The sequence below is a fragment of the Bos taurus genome, chromosome 6 (assembly GCF_002263795.3).
Source record: "Bos taurus isolate L1 Dominette 01449 registration number 42190680 breed Hereford chromosome 6, ARS-UCD2.0, whole genome shotgun sequence".
NCBI classification, from domain to species: Eukaryota; Metazoa; Chordata; class Mammalia; order Artiodactyla; family Bovidae; genus Bos; species Bos taurus.
This window is the reverse complement of record NC_037333.1, coordinates 114,025,273-114,046,671: the sequence shown is the minus strand read 5'-3', so window position 1 is coordinate 114,046,671 and position 21,399 is coordinate 114,025,273. Positions and strand designations below refer to the sequence as shown.

The 21,399-nt window shown below is 54.3% G+C and overlaps 1 protein-coding gene and 1 non-coding gene across 3 annotated transcripts in view; both read right to left on the bottom strand.

Moving 5' to 3' along the window:
* SORCS2 (sortilin related VPS10 domain containing receptor 2) overlaps positions 1 to 21,399 on the bottom strand; it is a 495,160-nt gene that overhangs the window by 76,961 nt on the left and 396,800 nt on the right. For both annotated transcript variants that reach the window (XM_024993671.2, XM_024993672.2), the window contains exons 4-5: positions 10,091 to 10,255; positions 142 to 215 (exon numbers count right to left, since the gene is read on the bottom strand). In XM_024993671.2, the coding sequence (XP_024849439.1) occupies positions 142 to 215; positions 10,091 to 10,255 (239 nt within the window). The remainder of the gene's footprint in view (positions 1 to 141; positions 216 to 10,090; positions 10,256 to 21,399) is intronic.
* Positions 18,629 to 18,706, bottom strand: MIR2452 (microRNA mir-2452). Its single transcript, NR_031193.1, has one exon. It is a non-coding gene; the product is annotated as a microRNA mir-2452 (primary transcript).

The window sequence follows — 21,399 nt, the reverse complement described above, 5'->3', positions numbered from 1 at the left end:
ACACATGTGGCCTGGGAACACCGAGCCCCAGCCCTCGGCCTTTCTGACACCGCCCAGCAGAGCAGAGAGGGTGCCCTGGAGGCCACCCCGGGGTGAGGAGGGCAGGGCTGGGGGCCCCCGGGTCCCGTGGGGCGCGCTCACCAGAACACGTGGTCTTTGGTCGCTCGCTCCTGCAGAAGGGTCCACTTCCTCCCCAGGTCAGATGACACGTAGAGCTTTAGGGCAGAAGGAGCAGAGAGGGAGGTCTGGTTATGACCGAGGAGCGAGCCTCTTCCCAGAGGCCCGTGTGCCCTGGACGTGGAGCACCCCGTGGAGGCGGGTCAGGGGAGTGGGGAGGGCAGGCCCTGCAGACCAGTCTCCAAGAAGCAGAAGGTCTGGTGGGAACTCCACACCCGGCCATTCTTGACCCCAGGCAGCTGGGAGGACCCTAGAGACGGCGGGTGTGGCGTGTGGCAGAGGTCCTGGGCACGGTGTGTCTGGGTGCAGGCACGTGGGAGGGACCTGAACGGCCCTTAAGGTCTCCTGGCAGGTGGGCGCTGGGGAGGAGGGGCAGGAAGGGAGGGCTGGTCAGTGCAGCAACAGCAGCGCCCCCTCTGCAGGCTGGCTGGGGCCTTGACCGCCGCAGTGACCCAGGGCCTGTGCTTAGGGTTCATGTTCTGCAATCACTGACTCCAAAGACCCAATCCTTTCAACTTTGAACTTGAGGTTTCGTGAGTGAAGCCATGTGGAACAATGAGCTGACGTGGGGCTCGGGGTCCCTGGGGGGAGTGTTGGGCCCACCATTCTCCTGGACAGAGCTGCCCGGGGCGAGGCGGAGACCACAGGAGCCAGCACCCCATGCCCGCTTGGTGCCTCGATCCTGATCCGTCCTGGGTCCACCTACACTGTCAGTCTGGGTGCCTGGACCTCTTTGCCCCCTTGCCAACAGTGGCCCTGAACGCTGCAGATCCCATGACTGCCTGGGAGAGAAACTTCTGGAAAACGTCCCTTCTGTCTTTCCCACAGCTGCAGAAAAGCAGACAAGCTCCTGCATGAGTGCTTCCTCCTTGCCAAGAGCATCTCCAAACCTCCTAACCTCAGGGACTCGTGAGAAAACGCCCCACTTCAGGGTGGCTGTCCCCGCCGTGAACATCCCCAAGAGCCTCCAGAGAGTCACTCTGAATGGTCGTCTGAGGGACACGCTGTGACCTTGGCAACAATCGTGAACACTTGTTCCTTTTTTTTTTTTTAAATTGATGACTCCAGTTATTTTTCAAGTGTCTTGAAGTTTGGGTACATTTTAAAAAATAATTTTATTTATTTATTTTTGGCTGTGCTGGGCCTTCATTGCTGCCTGGGCTTTTATTTAGGTTGCGGCGAGCAGGGGCCACTGTCCCACTGTGACACGGGGGCTTCTCATTGCCGGGGCTTGTCTTGCTGCAGAGCGCGGGTTCTGGTGTGCAGGGGCTTCAGGAGTTGTGGCATTGAGCTCCGTAGTCTTGGTTCCTGGTCTCTAGAGCACGAGTTCAACAGGTGTGGTGCACAGGCTTAGTCCTCACAGCACCTGGGACCTTTCCCCGGCCGGGGATCGAACCTGCATCTCCTGCATTGGCAAGTGGCTTCTTTACCATGGAGCCACCAGGGAAGCCTGGTCCTTTTTCATAAACAAACCTTGGAGTTGCTCAGCATCTCCTGCATTGGCAAGTGGCTTCTTTACCATGGAGCCACCAGGGAAGCCTGGTCCTTTTTCATAAACAAAACTTGGAGTTGCTCAGCTTCTTTCCTCTGCTCTCACCTGCAGGGAGAGAACGCCCGGTCTGCGAGGTTTTCTTCCCGGAAGAGGCTGAGAGTCTGCGTCTTAGGCGGTCTCCCGCTCAGTGCCGGTCGCCCCCACCAGCTACCCCTCCAGGGCTTCCCAGCCCTGGGCTACTTAGAACCAGAGGCCCTCTCGCACCTTCCTCAGCAGGCTCCCATTGTATTGAACCCTCGCTCTTTTCTGGGTCCGTCTCTTTCCTCTCTCTTGCCTCTTGGCCTTCACACATGCTGTCTCCTCCACCGGGAACAGCCCTCCTCTCCTCTCCCACCCCCAGGCTGAGTCCTCTCCCTGAGGGCAGTCTCCCTTTACCCATCTGCAGATTGAGAGAGCATGGCTCAGATCCTCAGGCAGTCTAAGTGAGTGAAAAAGGAGACGGTAGCTGTCAGTTTCCGGCTGCAGGTTATGAAACCCCCAGCTTAATGGATGGTGGGCTTGTTTCCACTGCTGCCGAGGCTTCTGTGTTTATGACACCTGCCCGGAACTTTATGAAGCCTTTCCAATTTGCTCTCGTGGGAGGTGATTTCATAGTGCACTACAGGCGCTGCAGAAATAGAATGTTTCTGCTGAGTAAAAGACCAATACCAGTGAATACACAAGAATAAACACGCCAGGGAGGTCCCGGTTGCCACAGCTAAAACCCGCGTGGCAGCATCCTGGGCACAGGCGGGCTTGCTCTCGACGGATGCTTCAAGAAACAGAGTGGAATGGTAGCACGTGCTGCTCTGACGTAAAGATGAAACCAAGCGGGAGTCGAGGGAGAAATAAAGGAGAGGGAGGGGGAGGAGGGCAGAGGGAAGGTGCGTTCGCAGACACGTGTGCCGGGGGTCTCATGCAATTCTCAGAAGCACGGCAATTCCACCCGGCGTTCAGCAGCAGGTTGGACGTGTGGTTGGAACTCAGCATCCTTTTCTCCCTTGCTGTAGGGTACCTGGTCATGCTGCAAAGGCTGCAAAGCTGAAATCCAACGTTGCTCGGACTCCCTCGAAGCTAGACTTCTGGGTCAGACAGACGCACTCGTGCAACGCAGACGCACCCTGGCCTTTTGCCATGGAATCAGTTCCCTGCGGCCTTAGCCGTCTATTTATTGAAATACACTTTTGATATTCATGTCAGCTGTACAGCGCAGTAATTTATATATATATATATATAATTTGTTTATAAATAATGTATATAATTTTTATATACATTCCCTTTCCCTTCTCCAGGGGAGCTTCCCAACCCAGGGAATCGAACCCAGGTCTCCCGCATTGCAGGCAGATTCATTACCAGCTGAGACACCAGGGAAGCCCAATGTATATAATAATATATAGTAAATCATATATATATATATGCTTTATATATATGTATATGTTCTTTGCTTTTCAGATTCTTTTCCTTATGAGTTATTACCACATGCGAGGCTGGCCCCCTGCACTGTGTGGTAGCTTCTTGTTTATTTTATATGTAGTATATTTTATACGTAGTATATTTTGTATGTAGTAATGTGCATATATGTTAGGCTTCCCAGGTGGTACCAGTGGTAGAGAGCCTGCCTGCCAATGCAGGAAGCGTAAGAGGTGTGGGTTTGATCCCTGGGTAAGGAAGATCCCACGGCGATGGGCATGGCAAGCCACTCCAGTATTCTTGCCTGGAGAATTCCACAGACAGAGGAACCTGGTGGGCTACAGTCTATAGGGTCGCAAAGAGTCGGACACGACTGAAGCGACTTTGCACGCACGCATGCAGAGTCTGTGTGCTAATCCCAACATCCTAATTTACTCTTCCTCCTTCAGTAACCATAAGTTCCTTTTCTATGTCTGTGGGTCTATTTCTGCTTTGTAAATAGATTTATCCGCACCTTTATTTTTAGATTCCACATGTCCGTGCTATCATATGGTATCTGTCTTTCTCTGTCGGGCTTACTTCGTATGATAATCTCTAGATCCATCCATGTTTTTGCAAATGGCATTATGTCATTCTCTCTTACTGCTGAGTAATATTCCATTGTGCATACGGACCGCCTCTTCTTCATCCACTCCTCTGCTGATGGACAGTCAGGCTGTTTCTATGTCCTGGCTCCTGCAAACTGTGCTGTAGTGAGCACTGGGATGCACGTGTCTTTTCAAATTATGGTGTTCTCTGGATACATGCCGGGGAGTGGGATTGCTGGATCACGTGGTGACTGTTTTGCTGGCCAACAAGGTCACGGGGACGTGGTTCTGGGGGCTGGAGGGGCCTTTGTGGTGGAGGCAGCCGCAGGACCGATCACTGGCTTTGTGGACGTTCCCAGGCAGTGTAGGCTACAGCAGTGATGACTTCCGATGCCTGGACCCCAGCATCAGCTGCGTGTTCTTGACCTTGGTGATCCCAGCAGAGCTCCTGGTACCCCGCCTTCCCCTAATGGTCCAGATCCTCAGGCTTCTGGGAGGATCCTTGGGAATCTGGTCTGAAGCCCCTCTTCCAGAGTCCCGGCAGTTTAGAGAGGACCCAATTGCCCTAAATCTTAAATCCTTTTTCTACTAAAATATCCAGAGTGAGGTCTCTTTCCTGCCTGAGCCCCGTCAGACACAAAGGTCAGAGCAAAAACAAACACACTCAGAGCTATAAGATTCTCACTGCTTACAAAGCTGTTCTCCTGACCACAGAGCCCCCTCATCCCTTCTCAGGAGAGTTCTTGTCTGCCCCACCACCAACCCCTGGAGGATTACTGGGGCTCATTTTCCTTTCTTTTCTTGTGCTATTATCTTTGTTGCTCGGAAGTTCTATTAAAAAGTAAACTTACATCCTGATTCATTCTCTAAGCACCTGTTCAACCCCTCCTCCAGGCAGGCTTCCCTGATTGGCCAAGGTGTCTTTTCTCCTCTACTAAGTTGTCAATCCTAAAGGAAATCAGTCATGAATATTCATTAGAAGGACTGATGTTGAAGCTGAAACTCCAATACTTTGGCCACCTGATGTAAAGAGCTGACTCATTGGAAAAGACCCTGATGCTGGGAAAGATTGAAGGTGGGAGGAGAAAGGGACAACAGAGGATGAGATGGTTGGATAACATCACCATATCAATGAATGGTGAGTTTGAACAAGCTCTGGGAGTTGGTGATGGACAGGGAGGCCTGGTGTGCTGCAGTCCATGGGGTTGCAAAGAGTTGGACATGACTGAACTGAACTGAACTGAAGTTTCTGGAAGGCAGTCTCATGCTCAGACCAATTTCTCACAGTGCTGGGAAGTGAGGAGGTTCTTGACAAGGAGCAGAATAAAACATAAGAGTGGGTCTATTGATGTTTTAGAGGTTAAGTGCCCAGGGCTCTGTCTGCGAGCGCATCTGAGGCTCAAGTGGAAGGAAACAGATTGGTCAGTGTCATACCAGGGGTCCTTAGCAAGCTGACATGGAGGCCAGGCTGTCCAGCTCTGATATCCTTTTGATCCCAGGAGCCTAATGCAATTTGCTGAGCCTTGAAAGAAAAACCACTGCCTTTGGATCTCACCCAGGGAGCCTGTCCAGGATCCAAATAGGGTAGCCTCAGTGACACAGTAAAGGAGGGAACTAGAAATAGGGAGTTAGGGCAGTCTGAGCAGGGGAAGAAGGTCTGTCTGCTAGAGGAGGCGGCAGGCATCTGAGCGGGGAGGGACGGGGAGAAAGCAGAGGAAGGCATTTGATTTTGTAGACATCTGTAAGCCCCATGTGAGCCGGATACTGATGTCCAGCCTGCAGTCCATGTGCCTTTGGCACGTGACTTGCTTTGCCCGTGGGAGGGGATGTGATGTTTTCCAGGTATAAGCAGACACATGAAGGTCCCCGTGTGGCTTCCTCTGCCCCTCTGTCATGAGACTAGCATGTCCACAAGTAACCACTGATTCCTGAACTAGAGACCCGAACCCTGCCCAGGAGCCATGGCTAGCCAGTCCCAGCCAAGCCCGCCAGGACCCCCGCTGACTCAGACCCGGGAATGAGAAAGAATGCTTGCTGCTGGAGCCGTGGAGCTCTGGGGCTGTGTGTTACTCAGCACTAGAGCAGCAGACACCTGCCTTCCACACCAGGTCTGTGGGCATCAAAATCAACGTTGTCCGCCCACGCCATCCGGCTTCTGGGGAGTTAGCGAGATTCCTAAACCCTGAAGCCTAAAAAGCCGAAAGCCCTGCTGTCACTGTTAGTGATGTCCTCAAATTCCTCATTCCCTTTACAACCACAATGAAGCCTGTCTTCTCCCCCTATTCTTTCCTGATAGTCACAAAAAGAACCAAAGAAAACTGAGATTTCAGCTCCATTAATTTTTCAGGGCACCATAAATTAAAGACCAATTGCAATGCAGTGGATTTCTGCAGGAAAATAAGTCCCTGTGATTGTGCTTTAGTCTAATTACATGGAAAGCTAAGTAGCGCTATTAATACCCCAGAGCACATGCTGTCCCAAAGGAGAGCACCCGGAGCAGAGGCAGCCCGCCAGGCCAGGGAATTTCAGGGACATCCCGAACTTCAGGCAGTCAGTGAGGACCAGGTCTTGGCATGAGACTTACTTTGCCCAGTGGTGTGTGAGTGGGTGTGATATATTCCAGGCCAAAGCAGACACACTAAATTGAGGACCACCAAGGAGGCCAGGTCCTGTAGACAGCCATGGCTCAGGCCAGACAGGAAGCTTCATTTGGAGGTCCCTCACCATGGTGGTCCCTACTGGTAGAAATCCATTCATTCATTCGTCCAACTGCCATCGATGCATCTATATCATCCATCCACCCCCATGCATCCATCCTTCCATCCAACCACTTATCCATCCTCCCATCCATCCCTCCACCTACCACCATCCATCCATCCCTATGCACCCATCCTTCCATCCATCCACCTATCCATCCACCTTCCATCTACCCACACACCCACCCATCTAGCCACCCATCCACCCACCGATCCATCCATCCATCCACCCATCCACCCATCCATCCAGTCATCTGCCCACTGATCTATCCACTGATCCATCCCCATCCATCCATCCACCCACCCATCATCCATCCACCCCCATGCATCCATCCTTCCATCCATCCACCATCCATCCTCCCACCCACCTATCCATCCACCCATCCATCCACCCACCCACCATCCATCCACCCCCATGCATCCATCCTTCCATCCATCCACCATCCATCCTCCCACCCCCCTATCCATCCACCCATCCATCAACCCACCCACCATCCATCCACCCCCATGCATCCATCCTTCCATCCATCCACCATCCATCCTCCCACCCACCTATCCATTCACCCATCCATCCACCCACCCACCATCCATCCACCTCCATGCATCCATCCTCCCATCCAACCACTTATCCATCCTCCCATCCATCCCTCCACCTACCACCATCCATCCATCCCTATGCACCCATCCTTCCATCCATCCACCTATCCATCCACCTTCCATCTACCCACACACCCACCCATCTAGCCACCTATCCACCCACCGATCCATCCATCCATCCACCCATCCACCCATCCATCCAGTCATCTGCCCACTGATCTATCCACTGATCCACCCCCATCCATCCATCCACCATCCATCCTCCCACCCACCTATCCATTCACCCATCCATCCATCCACCATCCATCCTCCCACCCACCTATCCATTCACCCATCCATCCATCCACCCACCCCCATGCATCCATCCTTCCATCCATCCACCATCCATCCTCCCACCCACCTATCCATTCACCCATCTATCCACCCACCCACCATCCATCCACCCCCATGCATCCATCCTTCCATCCAACCACTTATCCATCCTCCCATCCATCCCTCCACCTACCACCATCCATCCATCCCTATGCACCCATCCTTCCATCCATCCACCTATCCATCCACCTTCCATCTACCCACACACCCACCCATCTAGCCACCCATCCACCCACCGATCCATCCATCCATCCTCCCACCCACCTATCCATTCACCCATCCATCCATCCACCCACCCACCATCCATCCACCCTTATGCATCCATCCTTCCATCCATCCACCCATCCATCCACCTTCCATCTACCCACACACCCAGCCATCTAGCCACCCATCCACCCATCCATCTACCCATCTGCCCACTGATGCATCCACCCATCCACCCATCCATCTATCCACCCATCCATCCACCCATCCACCCACCAATCCATCCCCCTTCCTTCTATTCTTCATTCAATATTTCCAGCCAGGAACTTGAGAAAAAATTGTGAAAGAAATGGCCAGGCATAGCCCCACCCTCAAAGAGCTTACCTCAAGTGTGTGTGTAAGGTACAGACAATAATCAAATAATGACACAAATATTTAATCGTGCATTGTGACCCATCCTTGGAAAGAGAGTCAGTCACTGGAATCTGGAAGAGTGTGGAATGGTGAGTCCCAGGCAGGTCTGGGGGCACCCAAGGAAGCTTCTGACCCAGATAGCTTCCATCTGCTCCAGACCCGGGCTCTGCCTTTTCCACCCTTTCCCAACCCTGGGAGCTGGCCTGTGTAGGCGGCATCCACAGGCCCCCTTCTCCCTGGCTTCTGGTGGGATTCAGCTCACAGGAAACTGAGGACAGGAGGAGAGGGATGGGTACCAGGACTCCTGTTCTCCAACTGCCCACACACACAATTTCTCAGGGCTGAGTGACTCTCCCCGGGGCCAGCCTCCTCCTCAGCCCTTTTGCCACAATGGGGCACCAGGCCTCCTATCGGGCAAGGTGGTTGGCTGAAAAGTGAAAGTGAAAGTCTCTCAGTCGTGTCCGACTTTTTGCGACCCCATGGACTATACGGTCCATGGGATTCTCCAGGCCAGAATACTGGAGTGGGTAGCCTATCCCTTCTCCAGGGGATCTTCCTAACTCAGGGATGGAACCAGGGTCTCCTGCATTGTAGGCAGATTCTTTACCAACTGAGCAATCAGGGAAGGCTGAAAAGGTCCCCCTCAAAATATCTGTCAGAATCCCTGGAAGCTGTGAAAGGGACCTGATGGACCGAAAAAGGACTTTGCGGTCAATTCACTGAAGATGCTTAGATGGGAAGGGTGGTCTGGATTATCCAGGTGGGGCAGAGGGAACTCACACACACACTCACACACGGCAACGTGAAGACGGAACAGGAAGAGTTGAAGACGCTGCCTTTGAAGCTCAGCGTGACTCGCCACCAGCCACAGAATTCCAGAAGCTCGTGGAGGCGAGGGAGCCTCCAGGGGGAGAGTCACCCCACAGAGCCCGCGGCAGTGGCCTCATGAAACTGATTTGGGGCCTTTGGCCGATACACTTTTGTTGTTTTAAGCTGTCAGGTTTGTGGTCATTCCTTACGGTGTCTGTAGGAACCCAACCCAGGCCTTTCCTCCAGGCGGGCGGCCCCTCCTCCAGGGGCCCTCAGCCCGCCCCTCCCAGCCCCGGAGTCTCCCACCGCACCCAGGCTGGCCCTGGAGAGAGCCCCTCACCGTGTACTCCTCAGTCACCGTGAAGGTGCCCTGGACTGCCCGCAGAGGAGAGGATGCTGGTTTGGGGTCAGAAAGACAATTCCCTCTCCTGGTGAAGGTGGAAGAGGCTTCCAGGAGGAGGGAAGGGCCTGGGGTGGGAGGGTATGTGGAATGTTCTGGAAGTGGAGGGAGGCCCCACGGCTGGAGTGTGCTGGGGGGCAGAGTGGAGGGTCCTCATAATTATCCACTGTCCATCAACCATCTTGTGAGCCTGTTGTACCTCACCTCCATCCCACTGGCTCTCACTTGAACCCATGAGCTTCTGAGGGGCACCTGACCACTCGGCCCCAGGGATCAGGGGCTGAGGGGATCCCCAACCCCAGCCCCGGGGAGCAGGGGGTGATGGGGTCCCCGACCCCAGCCCCGGGGAGCAGGGGGTGAGGGGGTCTCCGACCTCAGGCCCGAGGAGCAGGAGGTGATGGGGTCCCCGACCCCAGCCCTGGGGAGCAGGGGCGGAGGGCATTCCCAACCTTGGGGAGCAGTGGGTGATGGGGTCCCGGCCCCAGCCCTGGGGAGCAGGGGCTGAGGGGGTCCCCGACCCCAGCCCCGGGAGCAGGGGTGATGGGGTCCCGGCCCCAGCCCCAGGGAGCAGGGGGTGATGGGGTCCCCGACCCCAGCCCCAGGGAGCAGGGGCTGAGGGGGTCCCCGACCCCAGCCCCGGGGAGCAGGGGCTGAGGGGGTCCCTGACCCCAGCCCCGGGAGCAGGGGTGATGGGGTCCCCGACCCCAGCCCCAGGGAGCAGGGGCTGAGGGGGTCCCGGCCCCAGCCCCGCGGAGCCCTCCTGCCGCCCAGGGCTCCCGGGGCTCGGGTGATGGGGAGGCTCCCTGCCCTCCGGACTGCCCGGGCGGCTCACCTTGCCCTCCTTTGCATAGGCCAGCACCTTGTCCTCCTCCTGGGGGTGGAAGATGAGCGTCTCCACGGAGAAGGGGACGAGCTGCTTTTGGAAGGTGGCACCCTCGTCCGCGCTGAGGAACAGGCTCTGGTCCCGGTCGCTGAGCGAGGAGCTCACGAGGATGATCTGAAAGACACAGGTCAGGAGAGGCATCTGCACTCTGGGGAGCCACTGCCTGCAGCGGGCTCCCCGCAGCCCCAAGAGGCAACCGGCCCAGGTGACACCTGACTCCAGACTTCCCGCCTGCAGAGCCCGGATGGCAGATTCCTGAGGTTCGGAGCCTGTTTGTGTACGGCCGCCCCAGGACACTGACTTGTCCAGTGAGAGCTCTGCAAGGGCTGGGGCAAGGGGTGGGGAGGGCCCGGAGGAGGCTTATTGTGAAGAGCACTGGGAGCAGGGGCCGTGTGGGAGGATGCCTCGTCCTAGCTGGAGGCTTCGGGGTGGAGTCGGAGCCCACCTTCTGTATTCTCTCCCTGACCTCAAGCCCAGCATTGGATCACGCTGGAGATGACGGGAGATGCATACATCTTAGAGTGGCCCCGACTCCACTCCGACGTGAAACTGATGGCAAGGTGCCCCCCAGAAAGGACGAGGGGCACCTCCACCATGCGCACCCCCCAGCCCCCACCCCGGGAGGTCCCTTCACATTTGCCTTCCTTCCAGGTTCCTCTTCTCACAGGTACAAGCCCTGCCGGGCTGTGTGTGAGGATTGTCCCCCCGTCACAGAAAGGTCAGGACAGGCCAGCCAAGGGTCAGAACAGGGCGGCCCTGGGGCCACTCGGCAGAATGACAGGGCCCTGCGGAGGGACTCACGCGTGCCTGGTGCCAGAGAAGGTCGACCAGCCGAGGCTGAGTCAGGAGCACCGGAACACAGGGTGGAGGGGCTGGGAGCCAGGTGGTCCTGCCCCCGCCCCCCAGCACTGTGGCCCCGCCTCCTGCTCCATCAGAAGAGCCATTCCTACGCACGGACCTTGTAGAACCTTCATGGCTCTTCACAGCCCCAGGAGATGCCAACACCCGTATGGGGGTCCTAGGACCCTCCCGACTGCCTCCCTCCCAGCCTCACGTGCGGCCTGGCCTTGCCTGGCAAGGTCCACGCCCCTGCCCGTGTCCCTGTCCACCTCGGTGCACACCCTGGGATGGCATTCCTCCCCAGGCTGGTTGGTGCTCCTGCTGCAAGGCTGCTGGGGGCCCGGGACTTGTCCTCAACACACTCACCCCATTTCATGGAAGAGGGCTCCTGCACGGGGACTGGGGCCCTGTCAGGTCTGGGGTACATCTGTGGAGGTCACTACTGATGCCCTCCCCTCCGCATCCCTGCAGGGCCTGGGCGTTCCACACGCAGCATGAATGAGTGAGTGAATGAATGAGGGAGGGAATGAATGAGGGAATGGATGAATGAATGAGGGAAGGAATGAATGAATGAGGGAAGGAATGAATGAGGGAAGGAATGAGTGAACTATGTGTCGGTGGAGCAGGGGGCTGGGCACACACACTCTGTCTTTGGATCAGTTCAGTTCAGTTCAGTTCAGTCGCTCAGTCATGTCCAACTCTTTGCGACCCCATGAATCGCAGCACGCCAGGCCTCCCTGTCCATCACCAACTCCCGGAGTTCACTCAAACTCATGTCCATCGAGTCAGTGATGCCATCCAGCCATCTCATCCTCTGTCGTCCCCTTCTCCTCCTGCCCCCAATCCCTCCCAGCATCAGGGTCTTTTCCAATGAGTCAACTCTTCGCATGAGGTGGCCAAAGTACTGGAGTTTCAGCTTCAGCATCAGTCCTTTCAAAGAACACCCAAGACTGATATCCTTTAGAATGGACTGGTTGGATCTCCTCACAGTCCAAGGGACTCTCAAGAGTCTTCTCCAACACCACAGTTCAAAAGCAGCAATTCTTCGGCGCTCAGCCTTCTTCACAGTCCAACTCTCACATCCATACATGACCACTGGAAAAACCATAGCCTTGACTAGACAGACCTTTGATAACCCAGCTCAAATTCCATGCCTGTGTGACCAGTACCCTCTGTGGCTCAGTCTCCTTGTCTGTAAAATGGGAAATGATGGGTGCCCGACACTGTGAGCCCACCATGGAGGTCTAATGTGAACGCGACCAGCCGGCCTGTATTACCATTCCGTGTGGCGACTGTCATTGAGTTGCTGTCCCCTCTGCTTGGCAGGTGGGAAGACTGAGGGGAGGTGGGCTCCTGTGGTCACAGAGCCATGCTGGGTAGGGCCAGGGTCAGTGGTGATTCCACACAGGGTGGGGTTTTAGCTGGGCTGCAGCCGGCAGCCTGGGTGGGACTAGCCTGGCCCAAGATGAGCTCAGCTTTCCCTGGGAGGGAAAGTACAATGAGACGCCCCCAGAATGACTTTCCCAAACCCCGACATGCCTCTGGAAGACAACGAAGCACGTGGAGCATAAATCAATGAGCTGCACAAAACTCCTGTTTCTTGTGAACAAAGGATACATCAGTATGTTCTTTCTTTCCAAGGAAGCCTTACTGGGCTCCTGGGTGAGGTCATTCACCTTCAGCAGAAAGCCTTCTGTCCCCCAGCAAGCAGAGGCGCATAGAGCCTGATTCCTTGGTGACTCTGATCCCTGAGAGGTGGACACACGTGCTCGGAGATGTTCTTCATGGTGTGGTTTACATGCAGGAAAAATAGGAGGTGGTGGCGGAATGGTTGGGGGAGCCAGAGAGCGTGTACAGATGTGTCCATGGTGTTTAGTGACAGGAGAACTAATGCGCTCACACACGAAAAAGCAGACATGATAAGCAGGTTCAGCTTCTGTACATTTCCCGTTGACAACATTGTAAGGAAGTATATAATAGCTTTGTCATGGTAGGTACAGAAAAGTAAGTGTAATTTTGTCAGTGGGAAATGCGTAGAAAGCAGGGCGGAAGGAGTATTACTCAGCATAAAAAAGAATGAAACTTGCCATTTGTGACAACATGGATGAACTTGGAGGGCATTATGCTAAGTGCAGTAAGGCGGACGGAGAAGCAAATACCGTGTGATCTCACTTATATGTGGAATCTACAAAGAAAAAGGAAAAAAACAACCAAGCTCACAGATACAGAGAAGAGACTGGTGGTAGCAGAGGTGGGGGATTGGGGATGGGCAAAATGGGTGGAAGGGGTCGAAAGGTACACATGTCCTATTATAAGACGAAGAAGCCCTGGGGAGGGACTGCAGCACGCTGAGAATAACCAGCAAAACCCTACTGCACATTTGAAAGTTGCTAAGAGAGTAGATCTTAAAAGTTTCATCACACAGAAGAATTCTGTAACCGTGTGTGGTGACCAACATCGCCTAGAATTGCTGTGGTTATCATTCCACAGTGTGAACACATTTTATTATGTTGCACACCCGAAACTAACATTGCTTGTCAGTTACAGCTCTGTTTTTAAAAAAGAGAAAGGAAAGAAACACGGGGGCTATTAATAGTGGTTAGTCTTAAGTGGTGTGGGGTTAAGATTTTTTTTTAATTTGAAATAAACTTTTTAGTTTAGAATAGTTTGATATTTTTGAAGTTTTTTTTTTTTGATGTGGACCATTTTTAAAGTCTGTGTTGAACTTGTTACAATATCGCTCCTGTTTTAGGCATGCGGGATCATCTTAGCTCCCCAACCAGGGATTGAACTGCGGCCCCTACATTGGAAGGCAAAGTCTCAACCACTGGACTGCCAGGGAAGTCCCAAACAGTTTTAGATTGACGGAAAAGTTGTAAAGGTAGTACAGGACATTCCCACACAACGCATGCCCCGCTTCCTCTATTATTAACAGCCGGCATCGACATTATACGTTTGTCACAATAAGGACCCAACATTGATACATCGGTCGTGTCTAAACCGCACACTGCATTTCACCCGTTTTCCCACTGATGTCTTTCTCTGTCCCTGTGCCAGGTTCCCACGTGACACTCAGTTGCCACTTCTCCTCGGGCTCCTCTAAGCTGTGACGTTTTCTCAGACTTCCCTTGCTGTTGATGACCTTGGCGGTTTTGAGGAGGACTGGCTGGATATTTTGTAATTGTGTCTCCATTTGGGTTTGTCTGCTGTTTTTCTCTTGCTGATGCTGGGGTTCTGTGAGGGAAAAAGAGCCGGGGGGTGGGGGAGGTTCTGTGTTCCCTGATCTCAGGGGTAGGGACCTAACTCCTTTTGCTCCCTCCAGCATTCAGCACATGCCTGACCCCAAGCTGTGGGTCAACCCAGGCCTGCGGGATGAAGGCGCTCACACGTGCCTGCTTGAATGAGCAATTCCGGCTCACTCTGTGACTCCTCAGGGAACTGTTTGCTTGCTCTTCTCCTCTGGGTGGAAAACATCCCTGGGGATATTTAAGTTGCCTGGGGAGCAGAAATCATAAATAATCTCATTCACTTATTCCTGCTCACCACTCAAAATTTCACACATCAGTGAAGGCTCATTCATTCATTCATTCCTCCATGGTTAAAAGCCGCAGGATTTTAACCTAAATCACACAAGAATTTAGCTTGCCCAGGGTTTACGGGAGCAGAGCAGGGAAGGTCGGATCCAAGTGCAGAACAAAAGCAGGGCTTCGGGAGGAGGTGACGCCCAGATGAACTTTGAAGAATGAACGGAAATTTGATCCAGACCTGGGGAAGGGGGTTCTCAGACAGAGAGGCCAGCAGGACCGAAGACAAGCAGATGGGGGTCCCTGCTGAGACCGTTCATGTCCTCCTCCCACCTCTGTGTACGGTTCCCTCTGGCTGGAACGCACAGCAGGACTGAGACCCCCCACCCTCTCGACCTCACCACTGGCAATGAAGAATCAGATTTCCAGATTTTTTAAATGTCACAAAATCCATGTGTGATAAAATGAAAGTTTTGAAATTTTCTGAGCCCGGAATTCTGGGCAACTTCAACAAAGCTGAATGTTTCTCGTTTATTTTTCATGTCCCTGCTTTGCAGGTGCCCCCAGCATGAGTTTAGCCTGTTTTTATGATGGGACATCTTCCTTCTTTTCCAGTGCTTCTCCAATACCTCTTCATCTGGCACAGCTAATTTTGAAGGTCACCTCCTCCAGGAAGACGTCCATGATATACATCCTCCAACAGTTTTTCTTATCCCTCCTCTGCCCCTTGCCCAGCATCTCATGTGTTCATTTGCTCCAGTCTAACATTCCTAGGGTTCTCTCTGTGAGTCTGCCTTTCCCTCCAGGAGGGGAGGCTGTGCAGCCTGGCAGGGCCCAGTCCTCATCCTTGCCATTCAGCCCAGAGGATGGGTGTTGGCATTCCCACACAGAATGAGGTCTCTGGGCACAGGATCGCCTCTCCATGACAGCCCTCAGTTACAGCTAAGGCCCTGTTCATGGTGTCACCCAGGCAGAAGGAAAAGGAACCTGAGGAAGTGATTCTGGCCAGAGTCCCAGCAATCTGGATCACGGGCTATTTTTGGCCTCAGAGTGGGACAAGCCAGGAAAGACGGGGGAAGAAGAAAGTGCTGACAAGGAAAGGATTATTGGAGCAAAGAAAACAAATCAATTAGCATCGTGCAGAGAGGAGGCTGGCAGATTGTTCCTCCAAATTGGGAACCAGACTATTTTCAATGGTGTATTTTCACTGGTTACTATTCTGGGGAAACATATGGTACCCGAGCGAGGTTTTGGGGGCCCACAAGGCTGGATGCCTCAAAATCAGAGGCAACTCAGTTAAAGGGAACTATCTGATAGATTCACTGGACTAACAGCCAGCCCATATGAAGCCTGAGTTTCAGGGTCTAATTTGCCAGGCCATGTACACGGTGCAAGCATGGAGCTCCTTGTTCAAAGAGAATCAGGAATTTCAAGATGGGACCGGTAGATCATCAGACCAAGCATGGATTCTCCTGTGATGGCTTGGGTCACATACCCACAGAGTGGACTCTTCCCAAAGCTATTCGGTTAGTAAGTGCCAGGAGCAGTGGTAGCAGCGTCCTTGGAGACTGTCAGACTTGTGGTGCCTTGGCCCCACCGGGACCTGCGTGTTCATGGCCCCTGGTGAGTCCCAGGCATCCTCCCTTGGGTGGGGGGTGGGGTGGGGTGCTGCCTTAGGCTGCAGCTCCTGCTCGCTTCGGCCCTGTGCCCAACTCCAAGCACGCTGGCGGACCTGGCCTCTGCTCCCCACCAAGTGACAAGGAAACAACCAGGTGCCCTAGAGCCCTGCTCTCAGCCACTCCGATGCCCCGCAGGATGGAGGCACCCACGACAGCCCCGGAGTCCAGGGAGGCCACACCGCGCATGGAACATGGAGGCCACAGCTGAGGCCTGCCAGCACAGGGGCAGTGTAGGCTCTGGAGGCCTCACCCCTCCAGAGCTGGAGGTGAGGAGCTGGCTTCACCCCTCCTTTGCTCCTGCGAGCTGTGCAACCTTGGGCAAATCACTTCACGTCTCTGAGCCTGTTTCCTCCTCTGTAAAATGAAGATAGGGTTCCCATGGCAGAGGTGACTGGAAAAAATAAAGGAAGCAAGGTGCATAACAGACTGAGATGACAGCGGGTTTATTCTCATGGCATTTTATTCTAAAGAAGCTTGGTTCACCAAGCACCTCCTTGGGTCAAGGCCCTGGAGCTGAGGCAGCTCACAGGCCGTGGTGAGAAGGACAGTACAGGAAGCACATGGCTCCCTCCCATCAGGAAACTCCAGGACAGATGAGGGCAAAGGCCAGCAAGCTGTCCCCAGGGCGACGAGCACTTCCTCTAAGGGGTGGGAGTTAGGCCAGGGCATGTGGGTTTGACTGCCTCCCTAACTGTGTACCCTGAGCTGCCCTTGCCCCAGCCCAGGCCTGGCCTGGGTCGAGGGCTTCCTGGAGGTGGCGTCACCTGAGCTGGGTCTTGAAGGATGAATAGGAGTTCGCCAGGGGAAGCAGTGATGGTGGAGCTCGGGGGGACAGCACACTGATGCTGAGCGGGAATGACAGGGCCCTTCTTTTGAAGAGAGTCTCCTGCTTGGGGATTTGGTTTTCGGTCACATTATTGACACGTGCTTTATTGGATATGCTGCAAGTAGGCTAGACCTCGGCGGGTCGGTCGACCAGATTTGCTCCCCTGCATAGGATTTGTGGTAGAAATGGGGTGGGGGGAGGCCTGACACTGGGCAGTGGGCACAGAGGAGGGCCAGTCCAGTGCAGGACAAACACAAGCCACTGTGACGTGGAGTGACAGGGGCTGCCACGAAGCTGCCTGCAGCACGGGTGTGGGGCGGAGAGAGCTCCCTGTGGTCCGCTGCAGGCGAGGGGGGCGTGGGGCTGGGGTACTTGTCTCCCTAAGTTCCCCAGGCCTGCAGCCTCTGTGCCTCCCCCAGAGCCCCTGTCTGTGTTAAAACAGATAGATTAGCTCTCTCCGCCAGGATGTTCTGGGTGGGAAGCCTGCAAAGCGACCTGGCCTCAGAGGCCTGAAAATTAACAACCCTTCCGTTATTTCCCTGCCAAGCCCGGCAGGTGTCCCCAGGGTCCCACTTGCGTCTGGTTGGAGAGACGCAGAAGTACTAAGCAGGGCAGCTCTGGGCGGTGCAGAGATGAGCAGCAGGGGCAGGTGGGGGTGGTGTGAATCGCTGACTGCACTTAGCGGTCACCGCAGACCTGCTAAGCTGAGGTGTGATCATCCCCATTTCTCAGGTGGGGAAGCTGCGGCCAGAGAGGCCTTGCGGAAGATTGTACTGTCAGCCGGGTTTGCACCCAGCACTTCCCTGCATCATTCATCCACACCACCTCATGACCAGTGATGTGACTGCATCAGCCCGGAACGTGGAAGCGACACGAGGCAACGGGCTTGGGAGGGTCTAGACAGATTCGCTCCCCCATCCCCCACCGCTGCTCCAAAGACTATTAGGCATGGCTTCCAGACTGCAGGTCGCTCCTGAATTGGGGGGATTTCTGATCCCACAGGCAGCAGAGGAAGGCTGGGATGGTGGGGGAGGCAGGCTTTCTGTCCATCTTCATCTTTGTTTCCCCTGCTTGGTCCATCATTCTATTCTCTGAGGCCATTCACACAGCCATTCAGCTGTGTGCCAGACCCCAGGCTGGGAGATGAATCTCACAGAAGCCTGGCCCCCAGGGAGCCCACAGCAGGCGAGGGAAGCTGTTGAATGATGTGAGCCGTGCACTGGAACCGGCAACCCTGAGAAGGGGCTGGAATGGAGGCTGTCTGGGAAGTGTCCATGGAGGCAAGCTGTGTGCTCCCGGCAGGAGTGGGTCAGCGTTGGCCAAGTGCAGAGAGGTCCTCCAGGAAGGGCAGAATGTGCAAGACGCCGATGTGGGCCCTGCACGGCCAGGTCAGGAGGTTTGCCTGAACCTGGCACCCTGGACGCCCTTCTGGGACCCTTCGACATGGGCCTGCCCTTCCCTGCCTGCCCGGATCGTGTCCACCGGCCTCCCGCTCAGACCTGCCCTGCCTGAGTCACCCCTGCATGATCCACGTGTGGTCTCACCTGCCAAGTCGCCTCCTCTGGTGCCCTGCTGGGCTTCCATTCCCCCATCTCCTCCAAAAGGTGGTGCCAACATCCCAGTCTGCCTTGCAGTGTAAACCCTAGCTCTGAAACCTTGAGTTAAAAAAGGAAAACAAACAGCACCCAGCAACTGGTTCTCACCTCTGCCAGAGTTCTGGCTGGGTACGCCACTGATCTTGGGTTTCCCTTCAGACTCTTTATCAAGGAGAAGACTTGTTTTTCATCTTCTTTTTACCAAGTGGAGCCCTCAGAGGCTTCCCTCCGCATCCCCGGGGATGGGGGTCCTCAGGAAATTACCTTCCTATTTAAAATGCAATCGTCCAATACATTCCTTGCCAGACAGTCGTGCCCAGCTGGGGACACAGGAAACTGGGCTTTGACGCCCGGAGAGGCGGACAGAGGAGACAAACAGATACAGCAGCATCCACCCCCTGGGTCTCAAATTAGAATCTGTGCAGAGCATCTTACATACGCCGGTGTGAGTCATCATGAGCGAGAATAACTCTGCTACCCGGCAAGGAGAATGCGCGGATGAATGCCTCTCGCTGGGCTATTCAGCACACACTCGGATTGCTACCCAGGGTGTTAGCAGAAAGTCACTCCACATGACAGCTTTCAGTCTGGGGGGCGCCGAGAGAATGCAGAGCCTGGCAGAGATGCCGCTCTGCTCGGTAACCTGGGGCTCATCTCTCTCCTCACCTTCAACTCAGAAATAATCGTCTGTTCTGGGCTGAGGTCCTAAATTAGCACCACGTGTGAAACTGTGGCAGAAATAGAAGGGCTCTTCGTGGCTTTTGTGCTTTCTTAAGCCAGGAAGTAGGAAGTGACAGGCAACCTGCTCCAGTATCCTTGGCTGGAGAATTCCCTGGACAGAGGAGCCTGGCTGGCTACAGTCCACAGGGTCCCAAAGAGTCAAATACGAGGGAGCACGCAGGCAAACCAGAAAGATCTATTCTTGAAGAAGTCACAGATCATTGGAATTTGTGCAAATATAAGTCTACGGTGCTGTGTCCCTGCTTGAAACCCTCAGGGCCTCTCCTGCCGGGGCTCCTGGGTCTGCTGTTAACGACTTGCCCCGGTGACCTCACCTGGATGACTTTACTCTCCCTCCCCGGCCCAGGTCCAGCCATCAGACCACATCCACATCCCCAGATGTCCACTGCACCTTCACACTCCTTTTCCCTGGGAAGCCCTGGCTGTCTTCTCCCTGACCGCAGTGAGGAGGCGGGCCTGGAGGGGGCAGGCCAGAGGCTGAATAGGAGGACTTGGGGGTTATCAGCTGAGATAAGCTGGTGGCCTGGGCTGGGGCAGATGTCATGCAACTGGAGGGGAGAGGGCGGGTGGCCATGACATTTTATGGTCAGAGTTCAGCGGGTTTGGTGAAGGAAATAGATGGAGAAATAACGGAACCCTAAGCACTTGGCTCGGGCGGGCATGTGGACGTGAGGACCAGCCGGTGGTGGGGAGGGCTGGCTTTGGGGATGAAGAGGAGCCCAGGGTGAGCCTCACGCTGGGGCTGAGCTTCCTGAGGGTCACCCCAGATGGATAGAGGAGCTCGGGGTTGGAACTCTGGGTGAGTTCAGCAGAGAAACCTGCCCTGGGGTAGGCCTTTGGAAGGTCCGTGCTCAGACGTGTGACTGGGGGTCCTGGGAGTGGAGGACCCTCCCAAAGAGTGAGAAATGAACTGGCCAAGGATAGGGACCAGAGAGACCCCCGCAGAGGGGAGCCTACGGGGAGAGCCCTTCCCCTGGGTCTTACGGCTGAGGGGGAGAGACAGGGAGTAAAACAAACGCGGGAACACGATGATTCAGGTAGTGAGACGCACCATGAGAAAAGTAAAATCAGACGACTGTGTGTGTATACACGTGTCCACATGTATACACACACATGAGCTTGTATGTATATATGACACACAGGCAATCATGTACGTATGTATAAAGAGATACATACACATGAATATGGGCTTCCCCAGAGGCACAGACGGTAAAGATCTGCCTGCGATGCAGGAGACCCGGGTTTGATCCCTGAGTTAGGAAGATCTCCTGGAGAAGGGAATGGCAACCCACTCCAGTACTCTCGCCTGGAGAATTCCATGGACAGAGGAGCCTGGTGGGCTACAGCCCACGGGGTCGCACAGAGTCGGACGCGACTAAGGGACTGACACACGTGAATGAACATCTGTGGAAAGGTGAACGAAGCAGTCCAGCAGGGCAAAAGCACTGCTTCCGCTGAGACTATGGGCGTTAAGCTCTTTCTGTCTTACTCTGCTTCTACTTCCGTTCTTACCATGTCATGGTTACCTAAGATGGGAGAGGTACTCAGTACATATCTGTGGGACCAACAGATACATTTTCATAAATTAATATTTTAAGATGAAAGTGTGCTAAGTGTGCAATCAGAAAAGAACAATATATACTTTACGAAAAGAAGAATTGGCTTGTGGGCAAAGGCCTAAGAATGTATGTTCAGTTCTTTATCGAGTAAACAAGACAGGAAGATAATTTTTTTAAATGAAGATTTACTTCTAGAAAATCATGAACAGTTATTAATATGTTAAATTCAGTTGTATTTCCTTCTCTCTCTCTGCCTAGCATCCAACCATCATCCATCCATCCATCCATCCATCCATCTATCCATCTATCATCCATCCATCCACCATCCGTGCATCCATCCAACCATCATCCATCCATCTATCCATCCATCACCCACCTATCCACCCACCCACCCATCCATCATCTACCCATCCTTCTATCCATCCATCATCATCCATCCATTCACAATGGTGAATCCATCCACCATTCAATCTTCCTTCCTTCCTTCCCTCCCT